Here is a 21,720-nt window from a genome sequence, read left to right on the forward strand (position 1 = left end):
CACTGACAATTGCCAAGAGAACCAAAATAAATAAAAACATAACCATCTACTGTTTAAGGAATTTTTATTAAAGCAAGAATTTTATAATCCAAATTACGTTTCCTTGCTCAGTCATCAGTTCTGCTCCTTAAAACAGAACTGACGTCCCAAGCTATTCCACAGTAAAGAATTACAAAATTAAAGAAAGGAATGCTTTAAATTTTTGTACTTTGCTGAAAATTCTTTTCCCAGGGTCTATAAAACATTAATTTGTTTTTATATTTTACTATTTTTTTGTATTTTTTTGTTGTTTTAAATCAAGTAATCTAGGACTAGCACTGTTTGCTAGACCTGGCATTTGCTCGGTACATAAGGTTCAAAGTTTCCTTTCCTTTTTTTATTTATTTTATATTTTGCAATGTTTTTTCATAATATTTAAATTTTTCGATGTTTAAGATATTTTTCTTCGGTGAAGCACGAGTTTCTGTTCGTGGTCCCTGATCAATCTGTAAATGTTAAAAGAGACATAATTAAAGCCCTTGCCTAGTAGTGGGACAGAGACCCAAGTATTAATTATGAAAGCCAACTTCCATGACATGCCACTGCATACAAATTACTATGCAAAATCTGTTTCCAAGTGTTGACTTAAAACTACTGGTTGATATCAGATGGAAAGGTTGTTTATGTATATAACCCTCTGGGAAGCTGTACTAATGGCGTTATGTCTGGGGCCAGCAAGGGAGAACTTACTTAGACAGTTGGAACACCAGTGGCACTGTTCACTGCTTTCTGGGCAGCCTCTTTCGCTTGGTGGGCTTGTAGTACAGCTACAGCTTCATCAACCTGGAAACAAACAGTGAACATAATGGCTCAGGAGGAAGCCCAGCAACAAAAGCAACTCTCAAACACTTTAAGGTGAATATGGAATGAGCTCTAAGCAGCAGCATTCATGAATCTGGCTGCAGGAGCTCAACAAACTGGATCGGAGCAAGCTTTGCAATCTACTAGCAGTCTGAGCTTTGAGCGTTATGATCCAAAATAGAGAAAGCAAGCACTACAGGTTATCACGGGTTTGTAGTCAGTATAAAGCTAATTATATAGCTAATTTGTATAAGGCTCCATTTACATGTTCTGTAGAATCAATCTGTGAAGAACACAGGCTGAAAGCACAAAGTACCTTTGAACGGAGAGACTCTGGAGACTCAAGCATGTGAAGTAATTCTGAGTTATCAATCTCCAACAACATGCCAGTGATTTTGCCAGCAAGAGAAGGGTGCATGGCTTGAATAAGAGGAAACAGCCGTTCACCTAGGAACAAAGGATACTCTCATCAAAGTAGTAATGGCCATTATCAACCTGGGGCTTAGGACCCTTATTTGATACATAGTATGTGCTTGTTACCATACCCATATGAATAGCACAATCTGTCACAAGGCAATTGCTTCTGGTGGTATCAGTTTCTATTAACATACCTGGTTTCCTTGTTCCAGGGCTAGAGTGCAGTGTCAATGGCCACCAGCCTTTCCAGTATTCATTCACATACCACCCTAAGCCACTTCATTTTAGGTGTAAAGAGTCTAAGTGATCCTGGTTATTTTTGTCAACTGATGCACCAAGACGTTACTTACCCAACATTTGCTTTTGCTCTTGCGGGGGTGCAGATGCCAACATGGAAGCAGTTAAAGGTTCTTGACCTTGCACATGAACAGCAGGCTACATATTAAACAGAAAACCCTCTTAATACCTAAGTAATGAAACATAAACCAGCCAGCCCACAACAAATAGTCATACAAAGGACAGAGTGCTACCTAAATTTGACCAATAGAAGCTGAAAGAAATACTGACTAAAGGTCAGCAAGAACAGATAATCACATGTGACATATCTGCACTTGAGATACAGAACTCCATTTTAGTCTTCTTTATAGTTTTTGGTTCTAAAACCAGGAAAACGATTAAGTCTAATACCAATGAATTTTCCCTTAACATGTTCCTCATATCCATCCTAAACATCACACAGGGAGATTGCTGGCTGCCTGTCAACTTTCTTCATAGACTCAACTAATAAGATGGTCCAGATCGTTTATGCTCATAGCTCATGCAGTTCCCATCAGACCTTTGAACTTAGCATCATGACCCTAACAAACAGTTCAAGTAAACTGTACCTGCTGCATGGTAACTTGTGGCTGTGCATTGAGATGCTGCTGGGGATTGCGGACTCCCGCAGCGTATTTATACTGGGGAACGGTGCGGACAGCAGGAGTGGCTGCAGCAGCAGCAGCTGCAGGACGTGGACCCATTGTCTGTGTTGATGTGTTAGCTAAAGAGGAAAAATAACTGTAACTGCTGTGCCATTTCAAATTGGGGATCAATCTTTACAGAGAGATTTGACTCACCAACACGCTGTGTTGACATGACTCGTGGAACCTGTGAGGAAGCTGGTCTCATCGTACTAAACGGTGGTCTAGGAGCAGCTGGGCGGATAGCACCGGGCATATTCTGGAATGCTGCATTCAAAGGAAAGACCCATATGAACCAGGAACCTCACTGAGTGAGTCAAAGCCAAAGCTTTCCTAGGGCTAAGGGTTATATGGAAAGCTAGAAGAGCCCCTTGCAGAAAGTCAGTTTCAGTTTAAAATCTGAGATAAAAAAAAGAAAAAAGAAACAACCAAGTGCTCCTGAAACCAAGATTGCTATGCCAGGGGCAAGAACTAAAATGCAACAACCCTAAAGCTCCTCTGAAATGAAAGCTATAGTTACCAAGGCAAATGAAGAATTAAAGCAAATACTAATGATAATAGCATAATTTTTGTTTGTTTGGTTTTTTTTTAAACTGAAAGCTGGGCACAGCAGGCCATACCGATCTTGGCACTCAAAGGTAGGAGTGCTTGCTAGGTCAAGCCAGCCTAAGTTACACATCTCAAAAATAAAAACAATAAAGCCAAATCTACCAACCATAAATTATTATCAGGGCAATTTACCACTGCAAGAGGACAAATTTGCCTCATATATGACAGCACTAGGGAACTGAACTCACGGCCTAGCACACGGGAAGTTAAATGTTGTATTACTGAGCTGCACACATTGCCCCCACACCGTCTCCGATCCCCAGACTAAAGAGGCTTACGATGAGGTCTGGCACCCTGAGCAGTCCAGCGAGGACTTGGTCTTAGTTGAGCAATTTGGCTAGGAGGATAGTATGCAGCACGGTTCTGAGTCTGTGGGAAGAAAGTAAGGCCATCAGCTTTGGGAGGAATCCCTCCACAACACAATTAGTGCTACATGCTCTCAAAACAACTGACTCTACACCTTTGCCAGTTGTTTTTCCAATTCTATCTACTAACTTAGTACTTTACTGTGAAGAGCTTATGAAAACATACTATGAAACCAACATGACTGTTTCTTCACACTGACCTGTGGGATAGCTGCCATGAAGTAACCTGAAGGAGGTGCTGGCTGGTAGGGGTTGATCACAGGGTTGGGCACAGCTCGGACACTTGCCATCCTCTGCATATACTGGTTAGTGAGGTGAGCCTGGCGCTCTTCTTTGCGCTGAGCTAAAGCTACATACAGTGGCTTCGTGGCCACAATTCTACCATTCATCTCTGTAACTGCTTTAGTGGCTTCTTCAGGGGATGAGAAACATACAAAACCAAACCCTTTGCTGCGCCCACCCTCCATCATTACCTATAAAGAAAAAAGAAAAAGTCAGGGAAATGACAGAATAACCAAGAACTGTCACTTATAGTCAGTCATTGAGCCAAAGAATCTTGTTAATGCTAGAACCATCCTGACTGTATTAACTGAGTTAGATCCTTACAATCAACACTGCATCCAAGGTGCAGACATGTATTAGATCTATTTTCTGTGCTAACACCAGAAAGAGCTGCACAATTAAAAGCCTAACATAAGATGCTCCTCCTTAAATAAAGGATAAACTGCATTCAAATGACAAGACTACTTATTCTACTGACCAGGAGATGCCCAGAATTGTCTCCATCTAAACACACTTCACCCCCAGTAATTCAAGTCCAGTGCAGGAAATGCTTAGACTGTAACTAGCTCATTTTGTGACCAGTACACAAAGGACCTTTTATTTGCCACTTTAGTCCTCCTTTTGTATCACCTGGCAAACCAAGTCTTATTTTAGTAAATAAAATAAAGCTAAACTCATGTCCTGTAATTTAACTTGCCAGCCCTCCCACCCCCAAAAGTTATATTACATTTTATGTCCCTGACATATAACCACATACAAAAGTCAATTCAAATAACTTTTAGGCACAACACTAAAATGAATGACCTTGAAAACAGTAGAAATACAAATTCTAGAAAAGTACATGCTGAAATACAAGGCAAACATGCCTCATTTCATATTTCCATATTGTTTATAACAAAAGTCTAAGTCAACGGGCATGTTTGGAAAATTGTAAGGCCAGCAAAGGGGCTCATTCAGGGACCAGAGCTGTCTTTCCTGTGCACACTCCTAAATGAGAAAAACCTATGTACGCCTAAAACTCTGAAAGGTAGCCACAAACCATAGCCACTGGATACAGCTTAGGTCTTAACACCCACAGCTTAGGTCTTAACCCAAAATCTTGGGGATTTAGGCTAGAATCCTATTGCTTTGCAATCTGATTCCAAGTTAAAAAGAAACAGGCCTTTTCTACTTGGGGGGGAGCGGACTGTCCAGAATGGACAACATAAGTCAACAGCTGTCTGTCAGTGAACTGCTACAGCAGTAGTGACAGAGCAGAGCCCCAAGCATCAACTCCCTAGCTTAAAAATGATACACACAGTCTCAAAGCACAGCGCACTTACTTTTGCACTGGTGATTGTACCAAATGGAGAAAACTCTTTCCGGAGACGCTCGTCATCAATTCCATCATCAAGATTTTTTACATAAAGGTTCACACCCTGAAAAAAAGAGAACTGTGAAGAGAGGCAGGAGACTATCGTGGTACCTAAGCACACCTATTGCTTTAGTCCACGTTTCTTCCCTTCCCTCTAAAACTCAGTTACCTCGAAGTAACCAAAATCAACGTAAACCAGGTTTGCTCCTCCCTGTCTTATCTGCTTGTGAGTGAAAACGAACCTGGTATCTGGTGATCCTATCTTGCTTCATCTGCTCAAATTTGCGCTTAAGTTCCGTCTGCCGTTCCACTTTTTTCTGAGCTCGACCAACATAAATCTGTTTTCCATTGAGTTCCTTTCCATTCATCTCATCCACAGCCTTATAGAAACAAACAAAAAAGACAACAAAAATTACCTCAGTTACTTGTTAAAGTACATGTCTCATTAACAAGAAAACTTTATCCAATTACTAACTAATACTAAGGACAGACCCATCCCCAAATCTCCAGGTTCAAGGGCATACACACTCCCAACTCTTAACACATAGAATGCAAATAACTAATTACAATATGTAAAGCTTCCATTAATGTTGGCACATAAATCTTGATACAAGAGCAACAGTTTTGTACACATCTTTGATAAAACAAAGAATGATTAATCTCTTACTTTCTGTGCATCTTCATGCCTTTCAAAGCTTACAAATCCAAACCCTTTGGATTTTCCACTTTCATCCGTCATTACTTTCACACTTAAGGCAGGCCCTAAAAGTTTTTAAATAATTCAAAAGTAGTCCAGTTAATGTACACATTTCATGTCTTAACATCTAACACCTAAGTCCCAGCCCTCCCTCCCAGCTCTAAGGTTTTACTGGTCTCCTCTATGCCCTTCCAAGGACTCTTAAATCTTTAAGATACCTTACAAATTTATGAAAGATTATTTATTCTTAGTTCAGTAATTGTCCCTTTATATATTTTGATTTTTCTTGTTCAAAACAATCTTTAAAAATCCTTCTTTAGTCATTGCTTTTAACTATAAGCATAGAGAATAAATGGCTAGATCTATAAGCAGGAAATAACTGAATTACCCAAGAGTGTTTTTGAAAACACAAGCTTCGCCTTCCCATTTTGTAGAAGTGATCATAAGCAGGTGACTCCTCAGGGACAGAAAGAACTAACTAGTAGTAGTTGTCTGAATGAGGATGACCCACATACATTTCAATACTTGGTCCCTAGCTGACCCGTGGGCCTTGAGGTTTCAGTTAACTAACTGCTCTGTGGTTGTTGTCTTAACAAGTAAGCCCTCAGCTGATGCTCCACTACCATGATGATCATGGATACACCCTTAGACTGTAAACCCAATAAACTCTTCCATTAAGCTGCCTTAGTCATAATGTCTAAGCACTTAGCAACAGAAAAGACAGTGGTCTAAAAAGGTTGTACAAGAAGTGATTTTTTTTTTTAAATCCAATCTTAGCCCTTAGGAGGCAGCTGGTGGATCTATCCAACATTTTACATACAAGTCCAAGGGCTACCCCACCACCAACCAAAAAAAAGCCTTTTATTTTAAAACTTCCAGATGCAAGACAAATGAGATATAAGAGAACCTTGAATGAGGTGCAAAACATGACTGTCATCTTACATGACATTTGTGCATAATCAAAATTCCTTTCGCTTAAAAGGATTCAGTCCATGCCAGGCAGTGGTGGCTCACGCCTTTAATCCCAGCACTTGGGAGGCAGAGGCAAGCGGATTTCTGAGTTTGAGGCCAGCCTGGTCTACAGAGTGAGTTCCAGGATAGCCAGGACTACACAGAGAAACCCTGTCTCAAAAAACAAAAAAGTTTCAGTCCTGTATGCTGGTACATGCTTTGCGCCTTTGATTCCAGGACATCTCTGTTGAGTTGCATTGCAGCCAGAGCTACATAAGTGAGACTGTCTCTGTCAAAGCTTAACACAGCCTTGTATTAGATATAGTACATAACTAAATTTAAAAAAGGCCATTCCTAGGTTCAACAAAAAGAAAGCAACAAATCACCTACAAATTCTGATTTCCTCATCTTTTACTCCAATCCTGAGATCTCAGATCATCCACCCACCTACCTCTTACAATAACGTCTGTATTACAAGTATCTTAATGTGGCAAAACCTTTAAATCTCCTGAGCCACCCCCGACTCGTATTAGTCACTGTACAGTATTCCACTTCCATATTACTGTTGTGCAGTGAACTACAGCCTAATTCAAATCAAGTGTTAAAGCTTACTAGTCAAATACTACTCATTAACTTTAGACAATGACTCTAAATGTAAAGATTGAACTTGGACACATTACCAAACTTGCCAAAGAGCTCCTTAAGGCGCTCATCATCCATGTCTTCTCCAAAGTTCTTGATGTAAACATTGGTGAACTCCTTTGCCCTTGCTCCAAGTTCTGCTTCTCGTTCCTTCCGAGATTTAAATCGTCCAACAAACCTAGTAAAAAGTCAGGACTTTACATCAGGTTGTTTCATAAAGCTCAGATGAAGGCTGATGGTCTACAAAATGTACCACAATAAAAATGTCTTCACTGAATACTCAACAATGCATCTATAATTACAAAAGTTTTCTCTCAATGCACATTTTGATCTAGTTAGCCCAGGATTAAAGGGTTCACTCCTGTCAACAGAAGGAAGTATTCTGTGCCAAAGAGCCCTGCATACGTGCTTTCCGTCATAACTGTTCCAGAATGGTCCTACCATGGTACCATCTCCTTGAATAAAAATTCAATTCTCTCTACTAATGTAGGAGCTTTGTCTAGTTGCAGTATTATCAACATCACTTTAAAACTCAGTTCTTCCACGGTATTAAAAACTGCATGACATACAATAATAAACATCAAAGAGGAATCCGACCTTCTTAACCCACACAAAAATCAAAAACAACTTCAAGGCTTCTTGTTCTGTTCAACAGCACTGAAAACATCAAGAGATTTGGGGTTTTTTCCCTCAAAATCATGGGCTTTCTTTCTCCAGGTATTTTGGCAAAGAACCTCAAAAGATGATTTCATTGTAGACCAAACTTTCTGATCTCCTAAGTACTGCTTTAATTTATATTATTTCCTAGGACAGTCACCAAAACCATAGTTCAAAGGGAAGAGAAGCTGTTTATATGTACAACTGCTCTCCAGTCCAGCCTCCTTATACACGTAAGCAGCAGCAACCACTCTTTACTTGGATCTATCTTGCCGGTACAGTATAGACATTCTTCTAATTAATTGTTACTAAAACACTGCTATCAAGTGTCTTGGGTTTCACAGATATTTGTAGGCTTTATTAGCTAAGCACCTCTACCTGAAAATCAAGTATGCCAAAATCTTATATCAAATTTTAAAACTGCTAAATTGCAAAGAACACTTTGTAGTTCAGATTTCTACATTTGGAATCAGCATTTTCCTCACTTTATAAATGAATATTCTAACAGGGATGGGAGGTGGTGCATGTCTTTAATCCCAGCACTTGGAAGGCAGAGAGATGATCTGATTTAGAGGCCAGAATGATGTAGAGTTCCACAGCACAGCCAGAACTAGAGAAACCAGGAGGTGGGGTGTTTCTTTTCTTTTTTCTAAACCAGTTCAATGTAACTTCGGGTTGGTCTTCAACCCATGATCTTTCTGCCTGAGCTTCTAAAGAGCAGAAATTATGGGCATATATATGCTACCACACCAAGTCAACCTATTTATCATGAAATGAACGGCACTTGTCATCCATCATGCCTCCACTGGAGTTTACAAGTCAAGAACTCTCAGATCACTTAGTATGTGACCTTATGTACTTAATATGTGGGCTCAACTCTCCCAGATTAAGAGAAATCAACCTGTAAATCGGGTGGTGGTATAACACACCATTAATCCCAGCACTAGGGGACAGAGGCAGGCAGATCTCTTTATTAAGTTCAAGGCCAGCTTGGTCTAGAGTGAGTTCCAGGACTACCAAAGTTACACAAAACAAACAAACAAAAAAAGAGATCTCTGACAGCCTTTTAATTTTCAGTGTCATTTGCCAAAGTTTGTAACTCTCTCTCTCTCTCTCTTTTTTTTTTTTTTGGTTTTTTGAGACAGGGTTTCTCTGTGTAGTCCTGGCTGTCCTGGAACTCACTCTGTAGACCAGGCTGGCCTCAAACTCAGAAATCCGCCTGCCTCTGCCTCCCAAGTGCTGGGATTAAAGGCGTGCACCACCACCGCCCCTGGCTTGTAATAAACAAGTTTATTTCAGATAAATAAGAGAACAATACTTCAGAAAAGACTAAGGGAAAGCCACCAGTGAGCTCTGAACTCAGACTAGTGGGTTCACAGTCAGTCTCACCGTCCTCTTACAGCACTATAAACAACCACTTCTTATAAACCTGTTCCTTAATAAGACTGTGTAGATCCAACAGTACACTCACTTGACCAAGTTTTTTTTATTTCTTTACCTGGCTCGTTTTGGGTTTCTATGAACAACTGGCATCACTGGTCATGATAACTGAAACCTAGCAAATGTGAATCAGTGCTGTATGTATGTACACACACACTTAGTTTGATGGATTTTTGAGACATTCTCACCTAGCCTAGCTAGACTATCCTTGACTTCATAGATCCTCTGCCTCTATCTCTCAAGTGATGAAATTACAGGCATATACTAATCCAGTTACATTTTTTTGAGACAGTTTCAGTATGTATCCCTGAATGTAGACAAGGAGGGCCTCAAAGATCTTATAGAGATCTGCCTGCCTCCACTTCTACCTCTCATGTGATGGGATTAAAGGCATGCTACCAAGTTCAGTTCTAGTTAGCTGTATTTACTAGTTTTTAAGCCGATGGAGAACTATTAAAAGCAGACTGAAGATGTCCACTAAGAGGCAGTTATACTTACACTTTACGATCGTTTAGAAGCATCCCATTCATTTTCTCAATAGCTCTTTCAGCTGCTTCCTGTGTTTCAAAATGTACAAATCCATAGCCCTTGGAGCCATTTTCATCACAAACCACCTAGGGTAAAACACAACACTCACTTTTATTACTTGCTACTGCTTTTCTACTTTGAAGAAATGTTAGCCATCTAATCCCAGGAACTTCAGAAATGATGACAGCATTAACAGACAGCACAAATGTCACTTCCAAATCTAAAAGTAGCACAACACTGCAAATACTGACCTGTAACATACATCTCTGCTTACCTTACATGAAAGGATGTTACCAAACGCAGAAAACGTATCATACAGTGCTTTATTATCGATGGATTTGTCCAAATTTTTAATGAATATGTTGCCTACTCCACTTTTGCGAAGTGATGGATCACGCTGAGACCACATGATGCGTACTGGCTTGCCCTTTATAACATCAAAATTCATGGTGTCCAAAGCACGTTCCGCTACGAGAAATACATTTTCAGAGTAAATATCACTTCTAACACTTCATTAGCCACTTTCTATAAAATTACCAGTGACAGTGAATAAAAAGGATAGCCATGTGGCTTCAGTTCAACTTCCTCTTTAAAGTCTGGACCTCACTACACTATGACCTTAGTCTTAATCATCATAATCAACAATTTATTCCAGTCAAAAAAACCTATCCTACAATTTCAAAGCCCAAAAAGAGATTGAATTATATATACTTGTAAAAGAAATGCTAAAGTTGAAACCTTTTTTTTTCTCTAAGTCTGGCCACCTCGGCCATGTATCCATTACACATCCTAAATGGAAAAATAGAGACCAGACCTTCAAAGGGAAACCAGTCCACTTGAATGCCTGAAGCAAATTTCAAATCTTTTCAAATTTTTTTTTTCAGCCACCTTTTCTTTTTTTTTTTTTTTTTGAGCTGTGTAGCTTTGGCTTTCCTGGAACTCATGTAGCCCAGGCTGGCCAAGAACTCAACAGACACACACGTGTGCTGGGATTAAGTGCAGACCACCACCCCCAGCCCCCCCCAACCACTTTTCTATAAATGAAATTTATAGTTCCTAGAATATAGTGATTATCAGCAGCCAGCTCATTATCAATTGGCCACACCTCCTAAGCACCCCTTGGTCATGCTGACTTTGCTCAAGCTTGGTTTTTTTTTAATGAGTCACATTTTTCTACTAAACTGAATACTGGTCAGTAGCAGAACCCTAGTCCATTTCTACAGTATGTAAGAAAATATTGTAAAAAGGAAAAAGCTAGTTTAAAAAAAAACATTTGGAAAGATGGAACACTGAACATACAGCCACAAAATAAATGGAAAAGAGGGAAGATTCTGGGCAGCTGGAATATTGGTCCACTGACATAAATGTATAAAGTTAACTATAACCATGGCAATTTGAGGCTCAACTTTTCAAATCCCAGGACTTGTAAAAACTGGGTTTTTCTACATTAAAAAACAAAAACACTAAGTTTCAAGTTTTCTTTTCATATTAGTTCTTTCGGTTACTTGCTCCAAGTTACCTTCCTTTACCTTACATCCTGTCACCTCCAGTTGAGCTGTAATGAAGGGACTCTAGAGTGTCCCTTAGAGAGCAAGACAGGCCACCTGCAGTGCACGTCTACAACTTCTGGCTTCCCATCACTTAGGATTCTGCTTAACCAAATCCGTATCAACTTTAATCTAGTGGAAAACTGATCACTCCTTAATAACCTGTCTTCCTTATAAAACCCAGACAGAACTGACTTCCAGTAAAACCCTAACATATAAAGCCACAGACCTTATCTGATTGTGATTATTCTGATTTCTGTTTCAGTGAACTGTCAAACTTAAGAATATAAACTCAGTGTTACTTCTCAATTATTCCAAGATTCATGGCTATTCTAAACCACTTTATTAAAAAAAAAAATCAATAAATTTCATTAGTTGGATGCTACTAATTCAGCATAATCCGATCCAAGTTACCCTTATATTTATGACCAAAACTAGTCAACATGTTTAAGATTCATAACCACAGGTGCTATTTTAGAAAAAAAATTATCCACGTCTATTAAACTTACGATCTAACTAATTTGTTTCAAATGAGCCAAGGTGTCTGGTGCCCTAGAGTCTTCCACATCCCCTCCTCCACTGCACGGTTCAAGACAGAAAATACTTCATATCTAGGGAAAACCCCAGGCAAGTGTACATGGTATAAGGTGCCTTTCCCGGTCCACAGGCCAGGGATGTGTTTTTAGGAACAAGCTTACGACCCTAAGGACCACCACCAGACATCACCCTATTAACTTTTTTCTAAAGCCTTGGGCTCCTCCCAGCGATTGAGCCACCGGCAGGAACAGGCCTCGGGCCTGTGAGGTTACAGGGTTCAACACGTGGTATTTCCCAACACTGAATCGTACTTCCTCCCCAGCCTGAGTGCCGGGCCAGGATGGAGGGGCGCCTCCACTTGCTGCTCCAGGAGGGGGCTCGAAACCCCCCGGACCCCACAGCTTATGGCGGGAGCACGGTGAAGGCTATTTCCCCCCGGCTCCCGGCGCGTCATCGCCCTAAAGTTTGAGAGCGACCGATGTCGAGAAAATGGTCGCAGTGGAAGTGCCGGGCCGCGAGGGGCTGCGGCGCCGTGCCCTCCCGCCCCCTCGCCCGGCCCGGTAGGCCCGCCGCCCCGGCCGCATGGCCGCCCGCCCGCCACCCTCCGGCCTGCCGCTCACCGTCCGCCGGCTGCTGGAAGTTCACGTACGCGTAGCCCAAGGAGCGGCGGGTGATCATGTCCCTGCAGACCCGGATGGAGAGGATGGGCCCGGCCGGGCTGAACTTCTCGTAAAGCATCGCCTCGGTCACGTCGGGGTGCAGGTCCCCCACGTACAGAGAGGCCATGGGGTAGCTGGGGGCGCTGGGGTTCATCTCGGCACAGCTGCCCGCGGGGCCGCAGGCCGCGACCTTTCCAGTGAGAGGAGAAGAGCGAGTGCGGGGCCGGGGGACGAAGCCGGGGGGAGGGGAGCGGGGGCGAGCGCAGAGGGACAAAATTCAACCGGAATCGACGCGTACTCAACGGCCGTGGAACCGGGGGAGCGAGGCTGGCGGTGCTGGGTCCGGGCGGCAGGAAGGCCTCGGTCTCTGGGTTCCTGCTTGGAGCTGCGGGGCCGCGGGCGGGCGGGTCGGTCTCGGCTGCTTCACCGGGTTATTTTATAAAAGAGGAAGAAAAAAAATAAAGTCTCCGGCGGGGGAGACGCGGATTTTTTGTAAATTTTTTTTGGGTTTTTTCAAAGGATTTTTTAGATTTTTTTTGGATTTTTTTAATAATAAATGTGTGTTCCGAGCCCGGAGCACACACTCCGCACTCTCAGCACTAACCGCCGGGGAGAAGGGGAAGCACCGCCTCCTGCACCCTCTACTTATACCCCCCGCCGCACTCGCCCCGCCCACGCGCGTCTGACGCCAGGGCCCTACGCGAGCGACGGCGCCGGAGGAGGCGGAGGAAAGCGCAGAGGAAGGGAGAGGTGGCGGCGGCAGCGGCTGCGGCGGGCGTGGGGGTAGGGGCCGAGGCGGGGCGGGGCTTCTGCGCACGCGCCACAGCCAGGAGCTGACTTCCCGCTGCGCAGAGCCAGGAAAGGGCGGGGCAGCCAGTGGGCGGTCCCTGCGCGGCCGCTGGTCACGCCCCTCTCGCGCACGCCCCGCCCCCTCCCGAAAGAGCGTTAACCCGTCAGCTCAGCGGGTGAGCGTAGCTCGGGGCTTCCGGGTTTCAGGGCGCCAACCGTCCCCCACGTGCGCGACTAGTCGCGGCCTCTTCCCGCCGCCGCGGCTGGGGTTCTGCTTCGCTAGCCCCCCGCCCCGAGCGGCGCTGGACACGGGTGGGCGGGCCTGAGCCTCTGCCGGCCGGGTTTCCGAGGTGTACGCGGAGGGAGGCAGGGTAGCTGCCCTGGTCTCCTACCCGGACCGCACTACGAGTCCCAGCGGGCAGCGCCGCCACGCTCGTGGGCCGCGGAAGCGGTGTCTGCCGGGAGCTGGAGTTCTCAACGGCCGCGGGTTGGCTGACCTCAACCGGACCCCAACCGCCCCGGGCGTGACCCGCATGGGTCCGCGGCCCTTGAGGGGGAGGGGAGAGGAGGCAGCTGTTGGGCATCTGGAGCTTAAGATGTTCTGTTGGAATCACTGAGCCGCTTCCTTCATTTTGTACAGTGGTAAACAGGACTCGAGAAATTTTTTTTTTCCTTTAAAGTATGCTTTTCTCACAATTACTCTGTATCTGTGACTCTTAACCAAACAAACCTGATTAGCCTGCTTAACCAGGCGTGGTGCCCACGACTTTCCACATACCCACTTAACCAAGCGTGCAGAGGCAGGGGCTTGCAGAGTTCAAGTCTACCCTAATCTACACATCCAGCTCTTAGGTGCCAGGGTTGCGGGATTAATGTAAATGATTGATAGCCACAAATACATCGACTTGTAGAAATGACATTACATCAACACAAAAACTCCACTTTTGTAGGTTTCTACAGTTTTTGAAGTCCTATATAAACATCCTTTGACATCGGTACGTGGGAAGTGAAGCAAATAGTACTTAACTATTTTTACCGTTAACGGTGTCAGAAGTTAAATGACTGCTCTTTAATTCAATGATCGTTAGTGCATACTTACCATATTGCCTAGTGTAAATCAGTTATAACCCTTCTCATTTAGTTAGAATAAGTCTGGAGAATCTTACACAGATTCTGTCCCCATCTTCTCATCCTCACCTCCCCACCCATATTGATGGAAGATAATAGTTTTGAAAACTATGTTGTGTGCTTTACAAATGTGTATCATTTAAGGCTGTTCTTGAGGAAGACACATTATACTACGCAATATAAATCTGTTTACTCAAGGCTCTAGTTAAAATAGTTTATTTAAAAAAAAAGGTTCAATCTACTAGAAGCATAGTTAAAAATCAATCCATTAGTATAGTCATTGAATGCCCATCACGTGCTGGGTACCCTAAAGTAAAGATGACAAAGCCAAGTTCTTATCCTCAGGACGCTGAATGTGCAGTGAATGTCCAATCCCGGCATTTTATCAGGTGGGATATTACTATTAGAGACTATCTATTCTGAAATGTTTCTTTAAAATAAGAGAGTGAAAATTCCATTGTTATTGTTTAAAAGAAAGCGACATCATTTTCATACTTAAGCTGCTAAGCAAAGAGCAATATAAAACAAAAAGAAAATGGAAGGGGCCTTAGAGAAGGCTGTCTGTATAACTCGGTGGGTGAAGGTGCTTGTTGCCCTGCCTGACCTGAGTTGTATACCCCAGGCCCACAGGATGGGAGGCAAGAACCAACTCTTGTAAGTATTTCTCTGACTACACATTCCAAGGGCATGAACATAATACCATTGTAATAATGCATGAAGGGGACTTATGTCCAATAACTTGCAAAGATGGCAGCAACAGTTAAAGCCAAATATAATCACTATCTTTACCTACCATTTTTAACATACCCTCTTGGAAGGAAAGATTGCCTTTAAAAATAATAATAATAAGCCAGGCGGTGGTGGCGCACGCCTTAAATCCCAGCACTTGGGAGGCAGAGGCAGGCGGATTTCTGAGTTCGAGGCCAGCCTGGTCTACAGAGTGAGTTCCAGGACAGGCAAGGCTATACAGAGAAACCCCGTCTCAAAAAACCAAATAATAATAGTAAAAAGGTGTGTGTGTGTGTTTATGTATACCACACATGGATGATGCTCACAGAGGCCAGAGGAAGGTATCAGACCTCCTAGGGCTGCAGTCAGAGATGGGTGGGTCCTGGGAATCAAACTCGGGTTATTTGGGAGAGCAGCAAGTACTCCTAACCACTGAGCCATCTCTCTACCATATGTCTTCTAATGAACCCCACAAAGACATGATTGTAAATGACAGAAGTAGAAAAAAATGGTTACTTGGTCAGAGAGCAAGCATTTAGCAAGCACTAACTTAGATGGGGCTGAGTATTCTATAGCTCCCAGGTCTTACCTTCATTTGTCTCCAGAAATAACTGTTAAAGCATGTTTTTGCTGTGGATTCATTTTGTACAGACTTCCAAATGGTAAGTCCAATTAGTAATTCAGCCTTCGCAGTAGCTTGGGACAGGAATTGGATGCTCTGGGTAATGGAAAGAAGAAGCATTCTAGTCACCAGAAATATTCAGTCTTTGTACATTTTTTTTTTAAGATAAGATGTGTCTACGTATCCCAGCCTGTGCTGGACTTCACTAGACCAGACTGGATTCAAACTCAAAGACATCTGCCTGCCTCTGCTCCAGAGTGCTGGGATTAAAGTCACACACCACCACGCCTGGCTGAACATTAGCTCCTTGGAAGGGGAGCTGGTAATTAGGACTCCTAAGCCACTGCAATTATTGACATGAAATGGATGCCAGTGTCATATTCTAAGGAGGGATAATTGCAAGGAAATCTAGAAGCAGAGACTTCCTTGAGAAAGAGAACTCAGAGAGACACAAGGGAATTGAAATCCACCTCACTGAAAATAGGAAGGATTTGAACCTCACTCAAGAATATTGTTTTTATCCAGGGATATTGGCAACTGTTGCTTATCCCAGTGGTTGGTAGTCTGAGGCCTCTGAGCGGTCACGTATCTCTCACCTCTGAACAAAACAAAAACCATCTTCCACTCACTTTCTGTTCATAGCCAACCTTCTTAGATTTTAAAGTAACGTGTGTGTGTGTGTGTGTGTGTGTGTGTGTGTGTGTGTGTGTGTGTGTGTGTGTGTGAAAATCAGAGGACGACTTCCTTCCCCTTGTGGGTTCTGGAAGGCTCAGCAGTAAGCACCTTTCCAGGCTAAGCCATCTCAATGGTTCCCTCTTGAAGCTTTTCATTTCCATATACTTAGTAAATCTCCCCTTGATTTCTTCCCATGCACTACATTCTCTTTACCTCGATCAAGCTGCCCTGTTTACAGTTGTTAAAGACCCCACTGCAGTTTGACAAATCCAGGGGTCTTTTTCAGATCCATTTGACTCAACATTTGCAGAAGCTTGTCTGCACTCCTCTCTCTGTAAACATTCTCTTTACTTCTGTCACACATTCAGTTCCTCGAAACTCCATAGCATTTCCCCCACGCTCTCTCTCTCTTCTCCAGCCATCCTTCCTGACTATCAACTTGGGCTGGGTACCCTTCCTGACATTAAATTGTTCACTAGCTGCCTCCTGAAATAAAATTCTAATAGGCTCCAAAAGGAGTATGTGCCACGTTTATCTGTTCTCACATCTTAACATGAAGTTTGGCAAATCCAAAGTTATGGATTTGGTGTTCTGTTTTACCTAACTCCAAGAAGACCAGCCAGGTTTTATTTAATCATGCAAAATAGGTTGCTAGTGCAATATCCAACTTGTTGCCCTAGGACTGTGCTCACCAGCGGCCCTGGCCTGCTCTCTGACATCTAGTAGCCACTAGCTGCTGTAGTAGGCACATCGTAAAATGCTGCCTGGGCTCTTGGTTCTTGTTCTAGGCATGAAGGTAATAAATGACTTTGTTTTGAGACCAGGTCTCTCTGTGTAACCCTGGCTGTCCTGGAACTTGCTCTATAGACCAGGCTGTCCTTGAACTCAGAGATCTGTCTTCCTATGCCTTCTAAGTGCTAAGATTAAAGGTGTGCAACACCAATGCCAGGCAGAGACTTTTTTTTTCTTTCTTTTTTTTTTTTTTTTTTGTTTTTTTTTGTTTTTTTCGAGACAGGGTTTCTCTGAGTAGCCCTGGCTGTCCTGGAACTCACTCTGTAGACCAGGCTGGCCTCGAACTCAGAAATCCGCCTGCCTCTGCCTCCCAAGTGCTGGGATTAAAGGCGTGTACCACCACCGCCCGGCGGCATAGACTTTTAATACACAGCCAGGCTAGCAGAGGCAAGTAAGGACTACTGAAGGAATAAAGCTTCTGGACCTCAACAACTGAAGACAACGGTGACCCCACTATGCTCTGACTCCCTTCAGGAGCAACCAGACAACCTCCCTGTCTTCCAATAGAGGAAACCGAGGATATACATAGACAGTAGACAGAATTTGTTAATTCCTTCTGCTTTTTAAATGTACTTCTCTAATCTCTCTCAATCCCCCCCCCCTCTCTAAGATGCTGTCTATGTTTATCTGGCTTCCCTGTGTTATCTAATTTTAGACTGCAAACTATGGAATGGAGTAGTACCTTCATATGTGCACCATCTCACATGTGGGGGACCTAAGGATGTCTAATGACATCAACGGTGTTCATTAACTTGTTTTATTTAATGAAGAAATTCTAAGACTATCCAGAGAACCTATTCACTAAAACTTCACTAGAACTTTAGAAATTATTTTCAAGTTTATTCAGGATATATTCAGAATACATGCACATTAATTTGTAGTGTCTCCTGATGTATAACACAATAGAAGTTGGCTGGACTTATAAAATCTTTAGGTAATACTGAGTAACATATTGGAAATGGACAATAAATGAACATAGTAGCCCTCTCTACTTAAGGAGTATACATCTTGTTGATCCTTGAAATAAAAAAAAAAAAAAACCACAATATAAAATAGAAAAATTTATGTAATGTTCCAGAAAATTGGCTATTTTGTTTCTGTTTGGGGTTTGTAAGGAACATAGCATTTATTCCCAATACTCCCAATTTATAAACTGACAGGTTTATGATTAAGATTTCCTATGGATCCCATTCAGATTTTATTTCCTTCCATATACAATATGTATAGTACAAGTTAGAATGCAGAAAGGAACATACTTATATGTCTATGCACATATAGGCACACATATACAAACACACACACACACACACTCGGGCTTTTCCCTAGAATGTATATCAGATGACATCATCTGACCTTAGTTCTTAGAAGGTGACTGTCAAGCAAGAAGACGTAGATCTTGAAACAGAGAGCCACTTAGGGTCTTCCACACAGACTCAGAAATCCACAATAATGCAGAGAGGAATGATGTACTTTGCTGTAGAGGACATAAGAAACTTGTAGGAATCTCAGAATACCAAGACTTTTCCTAGGGCATAGCTTTCAGTGTTAAGTCAGTGTTTTGTTTTGCTGGTTAACATGATTGGGGTACCACTGTCCCCTTAGCAGAATTATTATATGACGGAGTGGTTTATAATGCAGCCCCTTACTCAATTCCTTCCATCTCTTGAAATACAGCACATCGGCTCATTTGACAGGTTCCGAATTCAAATTTGTGTCAGAAACACTAGACAGAGGCACATACATGATACAAGCAACAGCTGTTCGTCCCTGAACTACACACAGGACAGAAAAGTGTATCATTTCCCAGCCTTTGTGGTTCTAGTGTGGCCAACAGAGGAAGTGCCATGGCCTCCTCTGGTTCAATAGCAGCTGCATCAAAACAAAACAAAACAAAACAAAGCGTTGCTGTTCTGTGCAGAGGTCAATGTGAGAGCAACTGAGGGGATGGAGCCCCTGTGACTACCATAACAAGCTCATGGGCTAAGCCCGAGCAACAACAAAGCCCCATTTCAGGCCTACCAAATAAACTTTATTAATGGCTACTACTCCCTGAGCACGGCAAGGTATTGAACTTGGGTGCTTTTATTGCCTCTTTACAGCTCTTTATCAGACAGGAAACAACTGAAATTACCAATGAATAAACTGAGGCTTAACAAGTAGAAAAACTTTGATGCCCAAGTTACTAAGAATGAGGTCTTTGATGTGGGAACTGAAGATGAGACCTGTGTTTAGAATACCGAGAAGAAAGGGCCTGGAGAGAGAAAATAACTCCCAGAGTGTCCTGGAGGTAGACATAAATAAGCTTTGGCTTGCTGACTGAGGGCAAAGTCCCATGGTGCTCTAAGACTGTGAGGAAGGGCCGGCAGCACACAAGGCGAGGAAAACCAGGTGAAGGCTTGGAAGGGGCAGACTGTGGTTTGGAAAAGAGGGAGCACAGGGTGTAATCTTTTGTCCTGGTAGGTTTTTTCCATAGGTTATTCTGGTAGCAATGTTACAGTACTGGATTTGAGAAATGAGAGACAAAAGAAGGCCAATTAAAATATTCCTGGAAAGGTGTTACCTCACTGTTCCAGGAAGTGAAGGCAAAAAGGAACACAAATCTTCCTGGCTGGGGGTGTGTGAGGAGGGACGGGACACTCTAGGCTTATTCAGGAAGACAGCTTCTTTGTCCTGGTGTAAAACTAAAAACACTCTTGTGTGTTGCTCTTTATTAAGAAGATATTGAACCAACAGTTGGGAGGCAAAGGCACCTCTTATACAATGATAAAAACCACGGCATCTCTGTCTCCAGGATGCTTGCTTTGTAAAGAATCAGGCAAGAGTACCTGATTGCTTCTGCTTTTTATTTTTCATTTCATTGTGCTGAAACAAAGTTTCACGCTATAGCCAATGCTGACCTGGAATGCAGGGTAATCCTCCTGCCTCAGCTTCTCAAATGCTGAGTTATTGGCACATACTACCATATGCAATTTTGAGCAGTGGTTTTAAATGGTAATTTTTATTGTTGCTGTGTTCAAATGAAGGAATCCGTTACATGGGTATTTTTTTTCCTTAAGTCAGCTCTCAGTAGTGGCTGGTTATGATTGAGTAAAGGGACTTTCTTTGTGATTGACAGCTGAGGTATCAGCTCTGTAGAGACTGAAGGTGGTATAACCTTGAGACTGTGTCTTGGTTAGCAGTGGTTTTCTCTGGGCTGAATTAAAGTCACTTTCAAATTGAAGTTCAGGTAAGGTGACTAAAGTACAATTATTCTCTGCTGGAGACTAATACCAGTGTTTCTATGTACTCCATATAAACTGATGAGCGACCTGTTAAATACCTTCGAACATTTCAGAAGCAGACAAAAGTAAGAGAATCCCTATGTTAGATGTAAAACAATGATAGCAACTTTACAGAATTCACCTGTCATTTTTCTTTTTTAACCATATGAATTATGTGTGTACATGTAGATGTGCACATGCAGCTGTGTGTGTTCGTGTGTGTCACACACGTGTGTGCATGTATGTAGAGGCCTCAGATAGAGTTCCCTGGGCACCATCCACCTTCTGTTTTTCAGTCTTTCACTGGCCTGGAACTTGACAAATAATCTAGGCCTTCTGGCTTAATCCTTCCCACCCCCTTTCTGATTGTTTGAGACAAGGTCTTACTTTGTAGCCCAGGCTGTTCTGGAACTCATTTTATATATGCATATGGAGAAAGAGTATATATATATATATATATATATATATATATATATATGTGTGTGTGTGTGTGTGTGTGTGTGTGTGTGTGTGTGTGTGTGTATATGTGTGTATTTATGTGTGTATATACATATACGTGTATATACATATACATTATACATAAACATACATATGCATATGCACACATGTATATTCCAGGCTAGCCTCTACATAGATCTCTGACAGTGATCTTCCTGCGTCAGCCTCCTGAAGTCTGGAATCATGGGTATAAAGCCATCATCCATGTGAAATTTGAAAAATCTTAATACACTTTCCAAAATTCCCTAGAAAATTTGATAACCTGAACTTCCTCAGGGACATACTTTTTGAGCTGCAGCCCTCTAGATATACCTAGAAGGACATAGATCCCATTCGATGGGAGCAATCAGAGTCGACTAGTTTTATGAGGTCCTTGCATCAAAGAGCCATCAAGAGGCTTATTTGGTACAAGTAGGATCTATAACTCCCCACTGCATGTGTGCTTTCCAAAGATGCTTATGACGGACGGTGCAGTATTATATGAAGGCTGTCACAGTCTAATGGACCGACAGTCGTGATGGCCACAGATGCAGTAAATGGAACTACCATCCAAAGAAACAGCCCTCACCTCAAAGGAATAAAAGACATCATTTATTCTGGAACAAAGTATGAGTGACCATGACCTGGGGATATATACTTCAATCTCCTCAGGCCTAATGTTTCAAGGAAGAAGCAGTTTCATGGAGTTTTTAAAGCTGCAGTACAGAGAAAGCTATATATCAAGGCATTTTAAAAACATATTG

At 42.5% G+C, this 21,720-nt stretch overlaps 1 protein-coding gene across 1 annotated transcript; it reads right to left on the bottom strand.

Moving 5' to 3' along the window:
* Window positions 1–47: 47 nt before the first annotated feature.
* On the bottom strand, window positions 48–13,715 carry Pabpc1 (poly(A) binding protein cytoplasmic 1). The gene is made up of 15 exons (XM_034516189.1): window positions 12,446–13,715; window positions 10,016–10,209; window positions 9,712–9,827; window positions 7,155–7,294; window positions 5,494–5,588; window positions 5,069–5,206; window positions 4,795–4,890; window positions 3,391–3,663; window positions 3,104–3,194; window positions 2,373–2,483; window positions 2,142–2,296; window positions 1,608–1,692; window positions 1,157–1,287; window positions 730–822; window positions 48–485 (listed from the first exon to the last, which is right to left on the bottom strand). The coding sequence occupies exons 1-14, from the start codon at window positions 12,636–12,638 to the stop codon at window positions 730–732; spliced, it is 1,911 nt and encodes a 636-aa protein (XP_034372080.1). The 5' UTR covers window positions 12,639–13,715; the 3' UTR covers window positions 48–485.
* Window positions 13,716–21,720: the final 8,005 nt, after the last annotated feature.

The sequence above is a fragment of the Arvicanthis niloticus genome, chromosome 13, assembly GCF_011762505.2.
Source record: "Arvicanthis niloticus isolate mArvNil1 chromosome 13, mArvNil1.pat.X, whole genome shotgun sequence".
NCBI classification, from domain to species: Eukaryota; Metazoa; Chordata; class Mammalia; order Rodentia; family Muridae; genus Arvicanthis; species Arvicanthis niloticus.

Excerpts from the sequence above, each read along its gene's own strand:
- Pabpc1 (XM_034516189.1), bottom strand. The coding sequence starts at position 12,638 with ATGAACCCCAGCGCCCCCAGCTACCCCATGGCCTCTCTGTACGTGGGG. Across the intron at positions 5,589-7,154 it reads GGAGCTCTTTGGCAAGTTTG|GGCCTGCCTTAAGTGTGAAA; the intron begins GTAATGTGTCCA and ends AAAAACTTTTAG. Across the intron at positions 1,693-2,141 it reads CACAAGTTACCATGCAGCAG|CCTGCTGTTCATGTGCAAGG; the intron begins GTACAGTTTACT and ends TTTAATATGTAG.